The sequence below is a fragment of the Nerophis ophidion genome, linkage group LG29 (genome assembly GCF_033978795.1).
Source record: "Nerophis ophidion isolate RoL-2023_Sa linkage group LG29, RoL_Noph_v1.0, whole genome shotgun sequence".
NCBI classification, from domain to species: Eukaryota; Metazoa; Chordata; class Actinopteri; order Syngnathiformes; family Syngnathidae; genus Nerophis; species Nerophis ophidion.
In genome coordinates this window covers 8,361,987-8,385,073 of record NC_084639.1, presented here as the reverse complement: position 1 = coordinate 8,385,073, position 23,087 = coordinate 8,361,987, and the positions used below count along the sequence as shown (strand labels likewise).

Here is a 23,087-nt window from a genome sequence, read left to right as displayed (position 1 = left end):
ATATTTTTTTAATTATTATTATTATTATTTAAAACTGGATTTTGCATGTCACTAAAGTTATATAAGCCTTGCTTGTTCAATATTTAATGCAAAACTCGTTTGGGTCCCTATTAAAAGGTTAATTTGTTCAACCATGGCCCGCGGCTTTGTTCCGTTTAAAATTTTGGCCCACTCTGTATTTGAGTTTGACACCCCTGGTCTACTGGCTTGTACCGCTCACAGTGTCGTATGCAGGGGGACCAAAGATTTGGAACCAGCTTAATGAGAGCCTCAAGATGCTGTATCCATTCTCCAACTTCAAAAAGAAACTGAAAAATGACCTATTAACCACATATCTTTAATGCCTCATGTGGGGTAGACTACTGTTGGGTTTTGCATGGTTGAATGAATGTATGGATCTATGTGTATGCTTGCTTTAGTACTATTATCTTGTGTTTATCATATAGCGTTGTTTTTGTTTTTTGTTGTTGTGCTTGCTACCATGTTTCATCTTTCCATGTATATACTGTCCTTTGGACCCCCTGTCAAAAGCTTCTTCTAGCTTATTTGGGGGACCCTTTCACGTACCAACATCTTTAAATAATGACATTCACCACTATTGTAAATGTTATATGGTATTGTGAATAAACTTGTAAAACTAGAATATCAACTTTAGCAAAGCTGTGTCATCAACACTTACAAGTATAAAACTACTTTTTTAAAATAATAATTTCTTATTTCAAGCATGAAAAAAAAAAATCATGATTTTGACATAACTGTGTCTCATAATTAAACAGATGGCATCCAAATGGACTTTGCTGTTGTATTTTCAATGAAACAACAGACAATATGTACTCATATAGTAGTACAGTTGGCACAGTACAGTAAACTGACAGTTGATATTTAAACATTTAACATTTCTAACAATTTTGAGCAGAAAAGGTTCATGCTAGAGATGCGCGGATAGGCAATCATATCATCCGCAACCGCATCACCAAAGTCGTCATCCACCCGCCGTCCACCCGAACCAACATTTTAACAGTACCGTACCCGCCTTGCCAACCGCCCGCTGAAATACATCAGAGGTCGGCCGCCTGTACCACTCATAGAGCTATTTAAACCTGTTTCACAGAGTAATGAAGACAATTGGAGCCGCTAACATTCTCGCAACTATCCAATAGCGTTCATCCTGATGATAAGAATATGGGCGTGCTGTGAAGCCATTGCCTTAGACACCTTCAACAACATGTACACACCGATTGTTAGTCCGGCAACATGTTGTGTGCAACTTCCGCAATCACACGTACAAGATTGAAAGGCATACTGAATGATACAGAGTACACTGATGGTTGTGATATAAACAACTTTAACACTTTAATAATATGCGCCACGCTGTGAAGCCACACCAAACAAGATTGTCAAACACATTTCGGTAGAACATCCTCACAGTAACACAACATAAACGCAACACTATACCCAGAATCCTTTGTATCCGTGACAATTCCTGAATATATTTTACACCCCCGCACCCCCAACCTCGCCCAGCTTACCAACGCTCGGGGGCGTGGGGGTGGCGGGGTTTGCTGCTAGCAGGGTGTATAAAATAGTCAGGAAGTATCACGGATGCAAAGGATTCTAAGTATTTGTTGTGTTGCGTTTATGTTGTGTTACTGGGAGGATGTCCTCCTGAAATGTGTTTGTCAATCTTGTTTGGTGTGGCTTCACAGCGTGGCGCATATTACTAAGAGTGTTAAAATTGTTTATATCACAACCATTAGTGTACTCTGTGTCACCCAGTATGCCTTGCAGTTGTGTGCGTGTTGCCGCGGAAGCCACGCACACATGATGCTGGACTGACAAGCAGATCGTACATGCTGTAGAAGGCGACAAAGCCAATGGCTTCATAGCACGCCCTAATACTTATTAACTGGTGACTGCCGGCAGTCATTCTAGAGAATATTAGCTTTTCCTATTGTCTTCTTCGCTTTGTGACACGGGTCTTAAATGGCTCTTCGAATGGCAAAGGATACTGATCCCAGAACCATGTATATCAAATATTTCCGGATGGTTCAACCACCACCCGCCCGACTCTAATTAAAATCTATTTTTTCGTCATGTCACCCACCAGACCCGCGGATACCGCGGATGAGACCGCAAACCGCGCATCTCTAGTTCATGCACATTCAGATAAATTCTTCAAAATTACAATAAAAAAAATTTGGACTGTGGGCCAGGCTGTACATATGCGCACTAATTGAGTGAAAGAGCACGCACTTGGCACGATGATGTCATGTTATCCATGGAAAAATGCATTTTTAGACTGCTAGGAAACCCCAAGAGTAAAAAACGGTTGCTTTGTTGCCTTTCCATTAGGAACAATAAACTAGTTTTTAGTGTAAGTTTGCTGGTTTCAAGAAACACATATTATGTCAAGATAATGGCACTAGCATTTACTTCATTTAAGAATGTTTTTCAACATATTGAGCAAAAACGTCTCCTACCAAGAAAAGTGCACTTGTTATTAGTGAGAATATACTTATTTTAAGGTATTTTTGGGTTCATTGAGGTTTGCTAATTTTTAAATGTTTTGGAAAGTCTTGACAAGCTGAATTTTCTTGTTCTATTGGCAGATAATTTTGCTTCGTTCAAATAAAAATATCCCTCATTTTTATATCTTTTTTCCTTGCTTTTGAACACTGACTTTTTGCAGTGAGTCACTCTCGACTTCTTATACTTCCTGTGTGACCCACTAACACCTGCTACTACCCTGAAAGCCCCAATCTGCATCAGTGGTTTCACTTTATATCACACAGTAATCAGCTTTAAAGACTGATTTTTGTTTTTGTTTTGGAAAGTCCAAAAAAATGACGACACCTGGAATGCATGCGTGCGCTCCTGCGGGCAGTTGGACTCGGTCTGCACCGTCTCCACACACTTGATCCGGTCCAGGTCGATGTAGCCCCGCAAACCTTTACGCTTCTGCAATGAAAAGTACAAAATTAACAGGTGGCCGTGAGGTTGTGCAGTTCTGAATTTTTAAAAACAGCATCCCTCGAAGGTCGCACAAATCTCTGGATTAGCCCTGATGCAAAAAGTAAGAATAAATATCTCAAGTAAGGGTGATATTTGCTTATTTTCTGTCTGATAAGATAATTCTTCTCACTAAGCAGATTTTATGATAGTGTTTTACTTGTTTTAAAGGCCTACTGAAACCCACTACTACCCACCACGCAGTCTGATAGTTTATATATCAATGATGAAATATTAACATTGCAACACATGCCAATACGGCCTTTTTAGTTTACTAAATTGCAACTTTAAATTTCCTGCGGAGTTTCCTGTTGAAAACGTCGCGAAATGTTTGTGACATTATTGGTTGGAGGGACATATTAGCCCAGCACCACACACAGCTAAAAGTCGTCTCTTTTCATCGCATAATTACACAGTATTCTGGACATCTGTGTTGCTGAATCTTTAACAATTTGTTCAATTAATAATGGAGAAGTCAAAGTAGAAAGATGGAGGTGGGAAGCTTTTTAACCTTTAGCCACACAAACACACGGTGTTTCTTGTTTAAAATTCCCGGAGGTGAAGCTTTACTATGGATCAGAGCGGTCAAGCGAACATGGATCCCGACTACATGTCGACCGGCAGTTTTCGGTGAGAAAATTGTGGAAATAAGTCGCCTCTTACCGGAGATCAGCGTAGCTTCCGTCGTGCTGCAGCTTCGTGACTAATTCCCTCAGATACTGGCATCAAGACACCGTGGACACACCCCTTTGACTATCAGGTACTATTAACTCACTAAAACACTAGCAACCTGATAGAAAGATAAGGGATTTCCCAGAATTATCCTAGTAAATGTGTCTAAAAACATCTGAATCTGTCCCAATGCAATCGCCTTTTTTTTTTTTTACTTTTTTTTTTCTTCTGTAGACCGTCACTCTAAATTTCCTCATCCACGAATCTTTCATCCTTGTTCAAATTAATGGGAAAATTTTCGCTTTCTCGGTCCGAATAGCTCTTGCTGCTGGAGGCTCACATTATAAACAATGTGAGGATGTGAGGAGCCCTACAACCCGTGACGTCACGCGCACATCGTCTGCTACTTCCGGTGCAGGCAAGGCTTTTTTAATAGCGACCAAAAGTTGCGAACTTTATCGTCGATGTTCTCTACTAAATCCTTTCAGCAAAAATATGGCAATATCGCGAAATGATCAAGTATGACACATAGAATGGACCTGCTATCCCCGTTTAAATAAGAAAATATCATTTCAGTAGGCCTTTAAGGGTTTTGGTCCGAAATCAGTGGTTCTTGACCAGGGTTCGATCAAACCCTAGGGGTTGGGTGTGTCGGCCTCAAAGGTTCGGTTGAGGTCAAAACACACCTGACTCTTCGTGTACATACAAACTTCTCCCTGTTGGCATAATACGGACACGGCAACAGCTGATTAATTTGCAGGTGTGTATTTTGTTGTGAGTTTACGGACTGTCTTGGTTTTGTTGTTTGAACAAGGTGATGTTCATGCACCGTTCATTTTGTGCACCAGTATAAAAAACATGGTAACACTTTAGTATAGTATTTTGGAACGCTCGCGGCTGGGTTGGAGCCACTATTGATTGAACTTTCACAGTATCATGTTAGACCCACTCGACATCCATTGCTTTCGGTCCCCTATAGGGGGGAGTTGCCCACATTTGAGGTCCTCTCCAAGGCTTCTCATAGTCATCATTGTCACTGGCGCCCCACTGGGTGTGAGTTTTCCTTGCCCTTATGTGGGTTCTTCCGAGGATGTCGTAGTCGTAGTGGTTTGTACAGTCCTTTGAGACATTTGTGATTTAGGGCTATATAAATAAACATTGATTGATTGATTGATTGATTGGTTGGTTCTAAATGATCTCAGTAAGATATTACAGCTTGTTGCTGAGATTTGATGACCTATATCAGGGGTCGGCAACCCGCGGCTCTGGAGCCGCATACGACTCTTTAGCGCCGCCCTAGTGGCTCTCTGGAGCGTTTTTCAAAAATTTATGAAAAATGGAAATGATGAGGGGAAAAAAACATATTTTTTGTTTTAATTTGGTTCCTGTAGGAGCACGAACATGACACAAACCTCCCTAATTGCTGTAAAGCACACTGTTTATATTAAATATGCTTCACTGATTCTGACATCTGCACTGTAACACAACATAACAAATATCCAGAATCCCTTACAGCAGTGGTCCCTAACCACCGGGCCGTGGCCCAGTACCGGGCTGTGGCCCGATTGGTACCGGGCCGCAGAAGAATTTTTTATTTATTTTTATTAAAAAAAAGTATTTTTTTATTTTTTATTTTCTTTTTATTAAATCAACATAAAAACACAATATACACTTACAATTAGTGCACCAACCACAAAAACCTCCCTTTTTCATGACAAATACGTCCCTGTTTCATGACAAAGAAAAAAAAAAAAAAGGATTCCCCCACCCGGGCCGCGGGGAAAATTATTAAGCATTGACCGGTCCGCGGATACAAAAAGGTTGGGGACCACTGCCTTACAGCACTAACTCTTCTCGGACGCTATAGTACACACCCCCCGCTACCCCCTAACCCCCCCACCTCAACCTCCTCATGCTCTCTCAGGGAGAGCCTGTCCCAAATTCCAAGCTGCTGTTTTGAGGGACGTAAAAAAAAAAAATGCACTTTGTAACTTTAATAATAAATATGGCAGTGCCATGTTGGCATTTTTTTCCATAACTTGAGTTGATTTATTTTGGAAAACCTTGTTACATTGTTTAATGCATCTAGCGGGGCATCACAACAAAATTAGCCATAATAATGTGTTAATTCCACAACTGTATACCGTATTTCCTTGAATTGCCGCAGGGCATATAATATGCGCCTGCCTTGAATTACTGCCGGGTCAAACTCCATCCATCCATCCATCCATCCATTTTCTACCGCTTATTCCCTTTCGGGGTCGCGGGGGGCGCTGGCGCCTATCTCAGCTACAATCGGGCGGAAGGCGGGGTACACCCTGGACAAGTCGCCACCTCATCGCAGGGCCAACACAGATAGACGGACAACATTCACACTCACATTCACACACTAGGGCCAATTTAGTGTCAAACTCGCTTCGCAAAATAATTAGCTAATGCTTAGTATTACCGCCCTGTCAAACTTGTGACGTCACGAGTGACACTTCCTCTGTCATCATTTTCAGAATGGAAGAGGTTGATTTCAATGCAGGTAATTTGAAATCGCATAAAGGGAAGAAGATTAAGAGCTATTCAGTAGGATTTAAGGTCCAAGGTTACATCACACTCAACTTTTTACTGCATGCCTTTGGTAAGTGCCGGAGTGAGAAGAGGTTTTAAAACAATTAGCGCATGCTTACTTTTACCGCATGCCTTTGGTAAGCGCAGAAGTGAGAAGAGGTTTTAAATTAATTAGCGCCCCGGCGGCAATTCAAGGAAATACGGTATATCGGTATCGGTTGATATCGGAATCGGTACTTAAGAGTTGGACAATATCGGGTATCTGCAAAAAAGCCATTATCAAACATCTCCAGTCTGTATGATATAAAATGAGTAAAAAATCGAGTATTTGTATTGAAATTAGACAATTTTCTGTGCTTTTTGAGGTTAAGGTTACAAATAACAAATACAACATTGATTAAATAAATATTAAATCCCCATTTAGTTTAATGTTATTGGGGAAAAAAGAGCCTCTAAAAAAGCTGCAGCGAGTTCAGGCTTTATAGGCTGCATTGAGTGTCCGCCCTGAGATCGGTAGGTCGTGAGTTCAAACCCCAGCCGAGTCACACCAAAGACTACAAAAATGGGACCCATCACCTCCCTTCTTGGCACTTAGCACTAAGGGTTGGAATTGGGGGTTAAATCACCAAAATGATTCCTGAGCGCAACCACCGCTGACATGCCATCAGCATGCCACTGTGAATTGTTCCTGTTTGCGGATGACTCGGCCCTGCTGATATCCGGCATGGACAAGTCACAGGTGGAGCAAATCCTCAGTGCTGAACTCCTTAATATTTGCACCTGGCTCGCTGACAACAAGCTATCCATACACTTGTGTAAAACGGAATCCATCCTATTTGGGTCCAATATCAACCTTAAGAAAGTCAGTGACTTCACTATAAAAGTGGGTGACATTGTTATCACCAGGAAAGATGAAGTCCCCTTCCTAGGTTCCATTCTAGAGGCTAATCTTTCCTGTGATTAAAATGGCAACCAAGGTAATCAAAAAGGTCAACCAAAGAACGAGATTCGTCTACAGCAGGGGTGCCCATTACGTCGATCGCGAGCTACCAGTCGACCGCGGGGGGTGTGTCAGTCTATCTCAAGCCAGGCTTTTTAAAAAAAAAAGACCTAAAAATTAGTGATCATCAATCTTCACCAAGACGTCACTTAAATGACATTCACGGTACCGGAGGGTCTTGTGAGATGACGCTGGCTGCTGCAAGATCATTATTGTGAAAATATGACCGAGAGGAAGGCGAGAAACACTTTTTATTTCAACAGACTCTCGCGCCGTACCTTCCGTCAAAACTCTAAAGGCCGACTGCACATTTCCTATCTTCACAATAAAAGCCCTGCTTCATGCTGCCTGCGCTAACTAAATACAGAGTCTCGGAAAACTGGCGTGCACAAGCGATCCCTCAGAAAGCTGGCGTGCACATCACTTGTGCACGCCAGCTTTCCGAGACTCTTATTTTTTTAGCGCAGGCAGCATGAAGCAGGGCTTTTATTGTGAAGATAGGAAATGTGCAGTCGGCCTTTAGAGTTTTGACGGAAGGGACGGCGCGAAAGTCTGTTGAAATAAAAAGTGTTTCTCGCCTTCCTCTCTGTCATTTTTTCATAATAATGAACTGGCAGCAGCCAGCGTCATCTCACAAGACCCTCGGGTGCCGTGAATGTCAATCAAGCAAGCTACGGAATTTGCCGCCAATGTTTTTCTTGTAAAGTGTATGGAAGCTGGATGAATTAGATGCCAAAAAACAACCACTTTCATGTGGTATTGTACAGAAAGGACAACTTTTTTTCTCCTCCATTTGAAAATGTGGGCGTTATCATCATTACTGTCTGATTCCAATCAATGCAAGTTATCAGAATCAGGTAATACACCAACTTATATTCTTGTCTTCGTGAAAGAAAGACATCTATATGTGTTACACATGCTTGTATTATCTTTAAACACATTTAACTTGTTTACAAAAATGTCTCTTTCATAAATAAATAAATATAAATTATATATATAAATGAGGTAGATCCCCTCGAGTTGGTCAATTGAAAAGTAGCTCGCCTGCAGAAAAAGTGTGGGCACCCCTGCTCTACAGAATCTCCTCTCTGGTCAACAAAAGCACCTTGAAGATTCTAGCGCAGGGGTGTCAAACTCAAATACAGAGTGGGCCAAAATTTAAAACGGAACGAAGCCGCGGGCCGAGGTTGAACAAATTAATCTTTTAATAGGGACCCAAACAAGTTTTGCATTGAATATTGACCAAGCAAGGCTTATATAACTTTATAGTCACATGCAAAATCGAGTTTTAATAATAATAATTAAAAAATATCAATGGCATATCAAAAATAATAAAAATACAGATTGAATGCCTCTTTTCGGCGGCGGGTTTGAGTTGGGGCGGGGTTTGGGGGTGTATATTGTAGCATCCCTGAAGAGTTAGTTATGCAAGGGGTTCTGGGTATTTGTTCGGTTGTGTTTATGTTGTGTTACGGTGCGGATGTTCTCCCAAAATGTGTTTGTCATTCTTGTTTGCTGTGGGTTCACAGTGTGGCGTATATTTGTAACAGTGTTAAAGTTGTTTATACGGCCACCCTCAGTGTGACCTGTATGGCTGTTGACCAAGTATGCCTTGCATACACTTGTGTGTGTGTGTATGAGCCGCATATATTATGTGAGTGGGCCGGCACGCTGTTTGTATGGAGGAAAAGCGGACATGGCGACATGTAGAGAACACCTAAGGCAGTGCTTTTACGGCCCGCCCCCAATATTATTGTCCACGTGGAAGTCGGGAGAAATTCGGGAGGGGCCCTGAACTCCGGGAGTCTCCCGGGAAAATCAGGAGGGTTGACGAGTATGAGTATTAGTGGTGAATGCGGTGGTACAGCGGCGGGCCAGCTCTAATGTTAATTTGATATTGTCTCAAGGGCCAAATGAAATTACACGGCCGCGGGCCAGAGTTTGACACCCATGTTCTAGCAGGGACTCTCGTTCAACCCTTTTTCGATCACGCTTGCACCTCCTGGTACCCCAGCACCTCCAAAACTCTCAAATCTAGACTCCAAACATCCCAGAACAAGCTAGTCCGGTTACTTTTAGACCTCCACCCCAGATCACACCTCACTCCAACCCACTTCTCCAAAGTGGGCTGGCTCAGGGTGGAGGACAGAGTAAAACAACTTGCACTGAGCCTGGTCTATAAAATCCGCTACACCTCCCTGATACCGAAGTACATGTCAAACTACTTCCTTAGCGTAAATGACCGCTATAACCACAACAACAGGGGGAGCTCTACAAACCACGTTAAACCCAGATTCCGATCTAACAAAGGTCTTAACTCATTCTCTTTCTATGCCACAACAATGTGGAATGCACTCCCAACAGGTATAAAAGTAAGTGCATCTCTACATTCCTTCAAAACCGCTCTAAAAAAAACACCTCCAGGCAACTTCAACCCTTTACTTATACCCTCCTCCATTCACATCCCATGTAAATAACCAAATGTAAATAATCAAATGTATTTCTAATGTACATACTTGTTATCATGCTATCTGAACTCACTATGTTCTCTGCTGGCTGTACATATCCTACTAAGTAAGACCTACACTGTTTCATTTAGTGGTCAATTGTACGGAATATGTACTGAACTGTGCAAACTACTACTAAAAGTTTCAATCAATCAATGCTCACTGTTCCTCCCCCCTCCCAGGGGATGAAACAAGGGGATGGGTCAAATGCAGAGAGTAATTTCCCCACACCTCGTGTGATAATTTAAGTTATTATTCACAAAACAAAGCTGGCAAAATCCTGGAGGGCCTGCCCTGAATATTTCCAGGGACAAATTCCGCTGTGTAATTTGCAGTTTTGATGAATCATAAAGTAACTATTCAAAGCGTTACCCCTTTGTCGGGATCGTAGTCGTAGTAGGAGAGTTTGTCCCGCGTGAGAATGAACCATCTCTCCTTGTAGTTTAAGGGCGAGGTCTTCTTCCTCTGCTGGGAGCGTTTGATGAAGATGGCTTCCAGAATGTTCTCAGACATGGTCCACATGAGGCGGGGTTGATCTGAAATCGATTAAAAAAAATCCATATCAGACCTTAAAATGTTCTGTGTTGTTTGATCAACTGATCTATTTAGTCCACTCATAGGCTCTAATGGGTTCATTCCAGGAGTGTCCAAACTTTTTCCACAAAGGTCCGCACACGGAAAAATGTAAACATGCGGGGGCCATTTTGATATTATTTATTTTCAAACCATAACAAAATATATGGATTTTTTTTTTTATCCTTATGGCTCCTGGGGAGCATAGAGGGTCTTAGTCACTAAAATGTTAAAAATAGGTCAAATTATTATTATTATTTAATGCTTACAGTAAATCTCTATATCAACTTGAGGTTGATATAAAGTAAAACAAAAAAGGTTTTATGCCTTTTCTGTCAAAGACAACTTAAACTGAAATATGCAGTATTTAGATAGATAGATAGTACTTTATTGATTCCTTCAGGAGAGTTCCTTTATTTAGAAATTAAAGCCCTCAAAGATCAATAATGCAGGACACCACTGATTTTAATTATTTAATATTTTTGAGTAATCGCAGTGAAAAGTTAAATAAAATCCTACAAAATATATTTGCGATCCGAAAGGTTCCCCACTCATAAAGTGATGCAGTTTTATTCGTTTTTTTTTTTACTTTTAACACTTAACTTTCAAGATCATATTCCGATATATCTGTCGATTTGAAGTTTGAACTATTATTTTATTTGTTTTATGCTCTTTTGTCAAAACTTTGATGTTTTTCTATGGCAACCACACAACATATGCAATATTTTTTCTACATAAAACATTTTAAAGTGATAATTCTTACGTAATAATTCATTATAACATTGATTTTTTTGTCCCTTTTTTTTTTGAGCAATGGAAAAAAAAAGAAAATAGACAAAAGGAAAAAAAAACTGCCTGCATGGCAGCTTTGTGTCCACATTGCCACTTTTTCTCATTAGATTTCACCTCATTCAACTTTTTATAAATTTTTTATTTGTATTTTTGCAATACTATCATTTTGCAATTTTTGCAGAATGTGCGGCGGGCCGGTAAACGATTAGCTGCGGGCCGCAAATGGCCCACGGGACGCACTTTGGACACCCCTGCTCTAGAAAACTCGCACAATGTAAAAAAAGAAATAAAAAAAAAACATATTTGGCATATTTTCCTGTCACTACTTTTTTCCTCACGCTTAGAACCCTGTGGTTTATACAACGGTGCGGCTAATCTGTGGATTTTTCTTTGCTAACTGTTAAATTATGGAATGGATTGAGCAAATAAATCAATATACTAAATCCATCCACTAATTAATAATGAATTATTAATTAATAATTCATTATAACATAGATTTTTTTATCCTTTTTTTGAGCAATGGAAAAAAGAGAAAATAAAGACAAAAGGGGAAAAAAACTGCCTGCATGGCAGCTTTGTGTCAACATTGCCACTTTTTCTCATTAGATTTCACCTCATTCCACTTTTTTAAAAATGTTTTTAATTTATTTTTGCAATACAATCAATTTTGCAATTTTTGCAGAATGTGTGGCGGGCCGGTAAACGATTAGCTGCGGGCCGCAAATGGCCCCCGGGCCGCACTTTAGACATCCCTGCTCCTAGAAAACTTGCACAATGTAAAAAAACAAAACAAAAAAAAACCATATTTGGCATATTTTCCTGTCACTACTTTTTTCCTCACGCTTAGAACCCTGTGGTTTATACAACGGTGCGGCTAATCTGTGGATTTGTCTTTGCTAACTGTTAAATTATGGAATGGATTGAGCAAATAAATCAATATACTAAATCCATCCACTAATTAATAATGAATTATTAATTAATAATTCATTATAACATAGATTTTTTCATCCTTTTTTTGAGCAATGGAAAAAAGAGAAAATAAAGACAAAAGGGAAAAAAACTGCCTGCATGGCAGCTTTGTGTCAACATTGCCACTTTTTCTCATTAGATTTCACCTCATTCCACTATTTTAAAAATGTTTTTAATTTATTTTTGCAATACTATCAATTTTGCAATTTTTTTTGCAGAATGTGTGGCGGGCCGGTAAACGATTAGCTGCGGGCCGCAAATGGCCCCCGGGCCATACTGGAAATGGCCTTTATCACGCTGCTTTTATGCATTTGAGCTTATTTCCTGATGGGTGCTGGTTGGCGCCTTGCATGGCAGCTCCCTCCATCAGTGTGTGAATGTGTGTGTGAATGGGTAAATGTGGAAGTAGTGTCAAAGCGCTTTGAGTACCTTGAAGGTAGAAAAGCGCTATACAAGTACAACCCATTTATTTATTTTATTTATTTATTTGTAGGCAATGTGAGCACTTCCTTGTATCGTCAGTATCATCTGTGCGGTCAAGCTGTATCAGAAACATCCATGCCAACAATGTTTTTGTATAATGCAACAAAATCTGATCATTTTGTTGGTCCAAACAGTAACGCCTGTAATAAGAACCTCTGTAATGTAATTCACTGGATGTTCGTGTCTCAGTTTTAAACACCACAATGACTTTTCTATTGTTTTGTTGTTAAATGTGTGGTTGACTCACAGTGACTCCAAAGTGCAGACAGACCTATGGGGAAGTTGCGTCAGTCAGGCTTGCAGAGAGAGAGAGAGCACTGTTAACCTACAGATCTAATCTGTCACAAATGGAGTTCACAATATCTGCAGCATTATCTCCAACACGATCATGAGCATAACTACTTTCATACTCGCACGCAAGGTTTCCCCCCTTCATCGCAACGCCTTCTGAGCGCTTTCTCCTCTCTTTCTCGTGGTGGTTGTGACCAATATTCAAGAGTAGAAATACAAAAAAGGAATGTATCAAAAATGCATTAATAATAATAAATGGATAATCGTAATAATAATAATGATTATTATTATTTCATATTATTATTATCTATTTGTTATTAATGCATTTGTATTCCTTTATTTTGTGTTTTTACTTATAATAATAATAATAATAATAATGATAATAATTAATCACACCCGCAACCCCGAACAGGACAAGCGGTAGGAAATGCATGGATGGATGGATTATTATTTCATAATATTAATGATGATATTATTATTATTATCTATTTGTTATTAATGCATTTTATTCCTTTATTTTGTGTTTTTACTACTACTAATAATTATTTCCTATAATTATGATTGATGATATTATTATTATTATGATTATCTATTTGTTATTAATGCATTTGTATTCCTTTATTTTGTGTTTTACTAATAATAATTATGATTATCATTTCACAGTATTATTATTGATGATGATAATACTAATAATAATTATTATTAGTAGTATAACCCAAAATAAAGGAATACATAAAAGTGGATGAATAATAGATAATATAATTATTATTATCTATTATTTATCCATTTTTATGTATTCCTTTATTTTGTTTTGCTACTACTACTACTAATAATTATTATTTCCTATTATTATTATTGATATTATTATTATTATTATTATGATTATCTATTTGTTATTAAAGCATTTGTATTCCTTTATTTTGTGTTTTACTAATAATAATTATGATTATTATTTCATAATATATTGATGATGATGATAATAATAATATAATAATAATTATTAATAGTAATACACAAAATAAAGGAATACATAAAAGTGGATAAAAAATTGATAATATAATTATTATTATCTATTATTTATCCATTTTTATGTATTTCTTTATTTTGTGTTTGACATAAAAGTGGATAAAAAATAGATAATATAATTATTATTATCTATTATTTATCCATTTTTATGTATTCCTTTATTTTGTGTTTTACTACTACTACTAATAATTATTTCCTATTATTATTATTTATATTATCTATTTGTTATTAATGCATTTGTAATCCTTTATTTTGTGTTTTACTAATAGTAATAACGATTATTATTTCATAATAGTATTATTGATGATGATAATAACAATATAATAATAATTATTATTATTAAAACACAAAATAAAGGAATACATAAAAGTGGATAAATTATAATAATATAATTATTATTATTATCTATTATTCATCCATTTTTTTTATTCCTTTATTTTGTGTTTTACTAAATATTTATTTTTGCAAAATAAAGGAATATATCAAAATGCAATAGATGGAATAGAATAGAAAGTACTTTATTGATCCCTGGGGGAAATTCAGCACCACAGTTCGCTCACAATAGACAATAATAATAATAAACAATATATAACATATTATGTATAAAATATATGAATAATATAAATATATTCTACATATATTCTACATTTAAGTGCAGTCAAGAAGGAACAAATGCATAGTAATAATAATTATGATTGTAATAATAACGATATCATCACCATAATATGAAATAATATTACTTGTATTATTAGTAAAACAAAAAATAAAGGAATACATAAAAATGGATAAATGATAGATAATATAATTATTATTATCTATTATTTATCAATTTTTTGTGTTTTACTAAATATTTATTTTTGCAAAATAAAGGAATATATCAAAATGCAATAGATAGAATAGAATAAAAAAGTACTTTATTGATCCCTGGGGGAAATTCAGCACCACAGTTCGCTCACAATAGACAATAATAATAATAAATAATATATAACATATTATATATATAATATATGAATTATATAAATATATTCTACATTAAAGTGCAGTCAAGAAGGAACATATGCATAATAATAATAATAATGATTGTAATAACTATATAATTATCATCACCATAATATGAAATATTACTTTTACTATTAGTAAAACAAAAAATAAAAGGATACATAAAAATGGCTAAATAATAGATAATATAATTATTATCATTATCTGTTATTTATCCATTTTTATGTACACATAAAATGGATGGACAATAGATAATATAATTATGTACACATAAAAATGGATGGAGAATAGATAATATAATTAATATTGTTATTGGTAGCTGGGTGTACAATGTAGCCCGGAAGAGTCAGGGATACATGGGATTCTGGGTATTTGTTCTGTCGTGTTTATGTCGTGTTATAGTGAGGATGTTCTCCTGAAATGTGTTTGTCATTCTTGTTTGGTGTGGGTTCACAGTGTGGCACATATTTGTAAGAGTGCTAAAGTTGTTTAAACGGCCACTCTGTGTGAGCTTTACTGCTGTTGAATAAGGATGCCTTGCAGTCTCTTACATGTGTCTGTAAACGCCTCGTCAATCGATTCTTTCGGCTGGCAAGTTATTTGTACAAGCTGTAGAGGGCGCTAGCGGTAGTGCCATCATTGTACGCCCTTATTATTGTTGATTGGGTGAACACCAGCGTACATTTGAAAGAATAATTACTCTGAAATTCGGGAGTCTACCGGGAAAATTGGGAGGGTTGGCAGGTGTGACGCTGTCAAGCGGCATTCATATAAAACTCGCGGGCCGCAGTAACATAAAATGTTCATATTAAGGTGCGGGCTGCGTGTCTGAGACCCCTGGTTTATAATCAGCACGAAACAAAAAAAAACTCTGTATGCAGTATTATTTCATTATAAATTTCCAAAGAGTTATGTGGCTCCCGTTGTTTTCTTTACTTTGTGAAATGGGTCAAAATGGCTCTTTGAGTGGTAAAGCTTGCCGACCCCTGATATGAGATAAGAACACATATTTTTTTCCTTTTTTTGTGTATTCTTTTGCAAATATATTTTTTCGAGTTTTAAAGTTAAAATCACATTTGACAGTCATACTTTGCTCACGCAAACCCTTCATGCAGGCACACACTTACTCATACACACTCACATGCACACTTGAGGCGAGAGGTGCACTTGAACTTTAACAACTCAGGGTTTACAGTATAGACATTATTAGAAAAAAATACCCAGATATTGTATATATATATCCATCCATCCCACTCTGGCTCAGGATCAGCAGGCTATCCAGACCATAGCAAGATCGATGAATATTCCTCGGCATCAAGGATCATCAGGAAGTGATCACAGGTCTTTTTTGTGCATTCTAATTTGTTATTTACAGCTCATAGTAGAAGGCTAACAATGCAGGTAAAAGGGATTCGATCTATTCCGCCTATAAAGCGCTCAAAAAACATCCAAAATCGATATTCAATGTTGTGTATATACATGCTGTAAGTATATATGTAACATTCGCTATTTCCTTCAACAACAAGACTACTAATCATGGCAGACTTCCCTAGAGACATCAAAGACTACTTTGGGACAGATGATGATGCATAACATTATATTTTAGAGCCTGAGTTTACGGAGGATGAGCTATAAGTTTTGTGCTAAACCAGACCTGGGCTACATATGGCCCGGCGGACATTTAAAGAAAACATTTTCGGACCTTTAACATTGAAACTATAGCCGCCATTATGATGTGCAGCGCTGTTTTCAAATGACCGTTAAACTATGGGAAGTATTTCAATGGTTGGAATCTGCACTTCTGAATAATGTACGGGTTATCACGGTAATCTACGTCACAGACGTTTTAGGCAGACGAGGTACCAAGCAGAGTGGGCGGGGTTTGTTTACACTGTAGCCAGCTCGGAAAGCGGGTGTCAGGGACGGACTTGGAAGCAGAATTTTACAACAATGTTCTGCAGAAAAGTGATATTGTATCAGATTGGAGGGGTTTTTTACCCTTTGTGTTCATATTTCGCTGTGTGCGTTGCATTTTGCTTGCGTTTTGCTTGATTGTAAAAGTTGTCGATCAAGGAGGCAAAAGAGGAGCTACATTCTTATGTTGATAATACTCAGTACTTTATTGTCCATAGTTAATATTGTGAATCCTACATTCTTTATTTTCATGTACTTTCTTGTTGAATTCCATTCCCGTTTTTTTCAGTGGTCTGACATATATATAGTTATTATTTATATACATGCATACATACATACATACATGTATGTATGTATGTATGTATATAGTATATACATACTGTATATAATGTATGTGTATATATGTATGTATGTATATATAGTGTGTGTGTGTATATATATGTATATATACTGTATATAATGTATGTGTGTGTATATATATATATATATATATATATATATATATATATACATCATCCATCCATTTTCTACCGCTTATTCCCTTTCGGGGTCGCGGGGGGCGCTGGCGCCTATCTCAGCTACAATCGGGCGGAAGGCGTGGTACACCCTGGACAAGTCGCCACCTCATCGCAGGGCAATATATATGTAAAATACCTAGCTACAAGTGCCAAAAGTGCCTTGTACATTGCGATTAAGTCATTAAACAATTGATACAATACACACATATATATATATATATATGTATATATATATATATATATAGTGTGTGTGTATATATATGTATATATGTATGTGTATATATATATATATATATATATATATTTAGTGTGAAAAGATGTATTTATGTGTATATATTGGTATGTGTATATATGTTCTTATGTGTTATGTATGTATATACAGTATTTATGCGTATGTATATGCATGAGTGCATATGTAAATATGTATATATATACTTATGTATATATGGTTCAGTTGTGAGTCGTGACATTCTGTGTGGTTCTTGTCACACAAGTACATATTCAAGAATAAAAATTATAAATAAAGGTATAGATAAATACATTAAAAATAAATAAGTAATCAGAACAATTATTATTACCTAATTTTATATATCTTCTTTTTTTGCATCAGTAGATGTATCTTTACAACTATAATCATTATTATTATTATTATGTAGTACACTCGCACCAACAACAATAATCATAATAATAATAATATTAAATTATACATTTCTATTGATAAAAATGCCATTATCATCCATCATTATCAATTATTTAATAGTTATTATTATATTGTATATAATAACTTATATCATTAATTATTTGTTTGTTAATGATATCAATATATTTTAGCAATACAGTTGCACTGATTGTTTATTTTTCAGCTTGTGTTATGAATATTTTATATACCTAGCTCTATAGCGAGCTTTTATATATCTGTTTTAATACTGCTGCTGTGTTGGCTCAATTTCCCACTGTTTGTTTTGGATCTTAATATAAAACTATGTTGTATAAATATTCAATACATTGCCACAACGTCTAAATTTCGATGGATAATTTTTTTTATTTTTTTTTTGCCGTCCGTGTTTTTTTTGTGACACTTAGTTTTAACAGGAACCTGTGAAGATGCTGTTTCTCCTGATGCTTCCTGACAGATAAGTCTGTGGCAAGTGAAAAAAAAAACATGCACGTGTTTGCTCGCACGCAGGATAAACGAGACAGTAAAAGAGCGAAACAGGTGGATTATTGTATTTCTCCTCAGGTATGTCAATATAGAAGTCTAAGTAATAATACGGAGTACTTCAATTTTATTATTTTTTTATTTCAATGTAATAAATATATGAATACATATAGTATTACATTTTGCTTGTTAATACAAGCAAATGTAATTTGTAACTTTACTTAAAATATTTTAAAGTTTAGTCAAGTATTTATTTACTTTACATTTTTTTCACAGTGTTAGGAAGATGAATTGTGTTATACATTATACACGATTAAGCTTGGTCCCAACTACTGTCCTTATTATATGGATTATATTGGTGCAATAACAAAACTTGACTATTTTAACTGGTTTAAAAATATAATATACGGTATATAATGTTCTTTAATAAATCATTATTGAATTTCCACTGATTATTTAACTGAATATATTTTAATCAAAGCTGCTTGCTACTTACCCGTGCATCAGACAGCCAACTTCCAACGTTGAGGTTTATAGTGTGGCGCTTCAACCTCCATAAAGTGTGCGCTCTAACTTTGTGTGTGTGTGTGTGTGACATGGAACTTAAAACCAACCCACAGAGGAACTCACGGCTTACTTCCCTCTTTTTTTTTTTTTTTAACTCCCTCGCTGCTCATTTTCACACCAGCCTCATGGACAGTTTTGGTGACAAGCAGTAGAGAGCTAAACATTAACGCAACATTCCTTTCTCGAGTGGTTACACTACAGTAGGATTGTTATGTGTATTTTATGGGGTTATAATAATGTTATTTTTTTTTGTATACATGGTATATCATTACATATTTGCTGCTAGCGGGGTGTATAAAATAGTCAGGACCTATCGTGGATACAAAGGATTCTGGGTATTTGTCAGAGGTGTGGACTCGAGTCACATGACTTGGACTCGAGTCATGAATTTGATGACTTTAGACTCGACTTGACAAAATGTAAAGACACTTGCAACTCGACTTAGACTTTAACATCAATGACTTGTAACTTAACTTGGACTTGAGCCTTTTGACTTGACATGACTTGCTACTTGCCCCGAAACCCAAAGATTAAAAAGTTATTCAGGAGCGCTCCGTATCGTTCATTTTGTACTTGTCTGTCTGCGTGTTGTTCCCGTCAGCTTGTATGCTCTCAGTACAACAGCCAATCAAATTAGTACTGTTGTTTTGGTCCCACAGCACTCATCCAATCAAATTGCAGGAAAACCAAGGAAGAATAATTCTCAAACAACGCGCCATTGAAAAAAAATATGCCAACGTTGGTTTCGTTCGGGTATAAAAACTACGACTTGGTCAACAAAAAACGAATTGCCGTATGCAAAACATGCAGTTCGAATATGTAGACGCAACAACTTCCAATTTCGTTCGACATTTGAAGATGCACAAAGAAGGGTAAGTTTTGATTGTAAGCTAAAGTTTATTGACTTAGTAATGTGACTTTTATTTGCTGTGTAGTTAGATGAGTGAGGCTATAAACTCACTGCTAACGTTATAACCATAAACATCTTATAAGTAGACGCAGCATAGAGCGCTTCTGCTACTGGCGCTGAGGAGACGAGACACGCGGCCGCCATCTTGGAGTGGTGATCCGCTCCACTCTGTGCAATTAATTTGGCAGGAGAAATGAACAGTCGGCGCATTTCATTCATCTTACCTGACTAAAAACCACTGATTTTCACCCGCTTTTTTGTCATACGTGTAACTATGATAAAAGGACACATTTTTTGGTGTGTTTTATTATTCATAGTTTGCTTAACAGTAATAGAATATTTCTATATGCTATAAGTGACCAGACGTCCCAGATGAATACTGGGAATATAATCCCAAAGAAGGGGGAAAAAACGGTCAGCTATTTTTTAAATTCAAGAAACAATATGATTAGGTTATATATACATGCATATATTCTACATAAACAATGTATGAATACATTAGATATCTATGTATTTTAGGGACCTATAGACTATCTCTGTTGTTGCAGCAGCAGGGAGTTTATTCTGTCTTGACACTTTGTATTGATATGTTGTATTACATTCTTCCCTTAAATGATCATGTTTTCAGTGATTGTTTTATATGTATTTTTTATGTATGTCACTTTGGATAAATGCGTCTGCCAAATACTGAAACATAAACATATATTAACACGCCGAGTCATACCAAAGACTATAAAAATGGGACTCATTACCTCGCTGCTTGGCACTCAGCATCAAGGGTTGGAATGGGGGTTAAATCACCCAAAATGATTCCCGGGCGCCCACTGCTACCCTCCCCTCCCAGGGGGTGAACAAGGCGATGGGTCAAATGCAGAAGACATATTTCACTATACCTAGTGTGTGTGTGTGTGTGTGTGTGTGTGTGTGTGTGACAATCATTGGTACTTTAAGTTTAACCTGTAAGTTGTTATATCAGCTAAAACCACCAATCTGTTTGACTGGATTCAGAATAAAGCTAAATTCTGTTTTACCCAACAATGTTAGTATTTGAATATTGTTACTTGAAGACTTCTTCCTGGTTACATACATACTGTTAAGAAAGTATTGTCTTATAGTTTGCCTAAAATGAGAATGCATCATAATCAGTGGCGACTGGTGAATTTTGTTTTAGGTGGGGCTGAAAGTTTGTAAAGGAAATACCTGTAGGGGCGTCATCCTCCCCCAGAAGATTTCTATGTGATTTTCACATACAAATATTCAAGATCTTTGCTCCTTCACAACTCTGTGGTAATATTATTTTCACAAAATACAACCATCCATCCATCCATTTTCTACCGCTTATTCCCTTTGGGGTCGTGGGGGGCACTGGCGCCTATCTCAGCTACAATCAGGTGGAAGGCAATAGTACGTTAATGTTAAATCTTACTTGTGAAAAGTAATCCCCCAATTCCTATTTTCAACAGTCCGCTTATTCTAACAGGAAAACGCTGAACACCGCCCGGCATCTTTGTTTTCTACCTGTCAACTGTCAGTTTAGGCTGCTCGCCGGCTCCTCATCACCACTTCAAGATGGCGGCCAAATTGCTCGCGTCACAGCAGCCAATGCGGCGTCTACTTATAAGATGTCTATGGTTATAACGTCATTGCAAACACGGCAATCTGTTGCTTCCACTGCAGTTTGGTACCTTATTCATTATTTTTGTCAAGTGATTTTTTTTTTTCAAGCAGGGTTGCATGAGGTACCGACACATAACGTTACGTTAGTGAATGTATCACACACAGTAACATAACGTTAGACGGCGGTCAGCAGCACCGTGTATTTTGGCCACCTACAAAAAGACAAACATAGTCAAATAAAGGTCAGTTAAAATGTACACTATATTAAGAATATGTGTACATATTGCATAGGTTCTGACATCTAAAAAGTACGACTCTGTTCATTATTATTTTCATGTATTTGTTATGTTATTCATGTGTACGCAGACATAGACACACAAACAGTATGAGATGAGATCAATGAGATAAGGTAAGAACAGGATAGAAACTGCTGTGGAACTAGCTACAATGTAATATGACATGGAAATACAATGTTAACACGTTTGTGCAAATAAGTACAGTTGTACTTGTTTTTTTAAAATGTGTTTATTCTGTAAAGGAATGAGTTCAATGTTTAAAATGACGGGTTAATAGTGCTATTATGAACTACAATGTCAGCACCGTTTTTTTTGCTGCAATTTCAAATGCACTTGGTTTTAATAAATAAATACAGCATTTTAAAAACATACACAATCTGTGTAAATTTATTAGTCTGTGATTAAAATGACTTGAAAGCACTCAAAATGCAGGACTTGGGACTTGACTTGAGACTTTCTAGTCTTGACTTTGGACTTGACTCGGGACTTGCCTGTCTTGACTCGGGACTTGACTTGAGAGCAAAGACTTGAAACTTACTTGTGACTTGCAAAACAATGACTTGGTCCCACCTCTGGTATTTGTTGTGTTGCGTTTATTGTGTTTCTGGGAGGATGTTCTCCCGAAATGTGTTTGTCAATCTTGTTTGGTGTGACTTCACAGCGTGGCACATATTACTAAGAGTGTTAAAATTGTTTATATCACAACCATTAGTGTACTCTGTGTCACCCAGTATGCCTTGCAGTCGTGTGCGTGTTGCTGCGGAAGCCACACACAGCATGTTGCTGGACTGACAAGCAGATTGTACATGCTGTAGAAGGCGACAAAGCCAAAGGCTTCATCATCATCATCATCATCATCATCATCTTCCGCTTATCCGAGGTCGGGTCGCGGGGGCAACAGCCTAAGCAGGGAAACCCAGACTTCCCTCTCCCCAGCCACTTCGTCTAGCTCTTCCCGGGGGATCCCGAGGCGTTCCCAGGCCAGCCGGGAGACATAGTCTTCCCAACGTGTCCTGGGTCTTCCCCGTGGCCTCCTACCGGTTGGACGTGCCCTAAACACCTCCCTAGGGAGGCGTTCGGGTGGCATCCTGACCAGATGCCCGAACCACCTCATCTGGCTCCTCTCCATGTGAAGGAGCAGCGGCTTTACTTTGAGTTCCTCCCGGATGGCAGAGCTTCTCACCCTATCTCTAAGGGAGAGCCCCGCCACACGGCGGAGGAAACTC

At 37.4% G+C, this 23,087-nt stretch overlaps 1 protein-coding gene across 2 annotated transcripts in view; it reads right to left on the bottom strand.

Annotated features, from left to right (window-relative positions):
- Positions 1 to 19,085, bottom strand: part of btk (Bruton agammaglobulinemia tyrosine kinase) — a 57,950-nt gene extending 38,865 nt beyond the window's left edge. The window contains exons 1-4 of one of the 2 annotated variants that reach the window (XM_061892129.1): positions 18,968 to 19,085; positions 12,812 to 12,860; positions 10,120 to 10,283; positions 2,854 to 2,958 (exon numbers count right to left, since the gene is read on the bottom strand). In XM_061892129.1, coding sequence (XP_061748113.1) covers positions 2,854 to 2,958; positions 10,120 to 10,269 — 255 coding nt within the window. In that variant the 5' untranslated portion in view covers positions 10,270 to 10,283; positions 12,812 to 12,860; positions 18,968 to 19,085. The remainder of the gene's footprint in view (positions 1 to 2,853; positions 2,959 to 10,119; positions 10,284 to 12,811; positions 12,861 to 18,967) is intronic. The other variant, XM_061892130.1, reaches the window with a different exon arrangement.
- Positions 19,086 to 23,087: the final 4,002 nt, after the last annotated feature.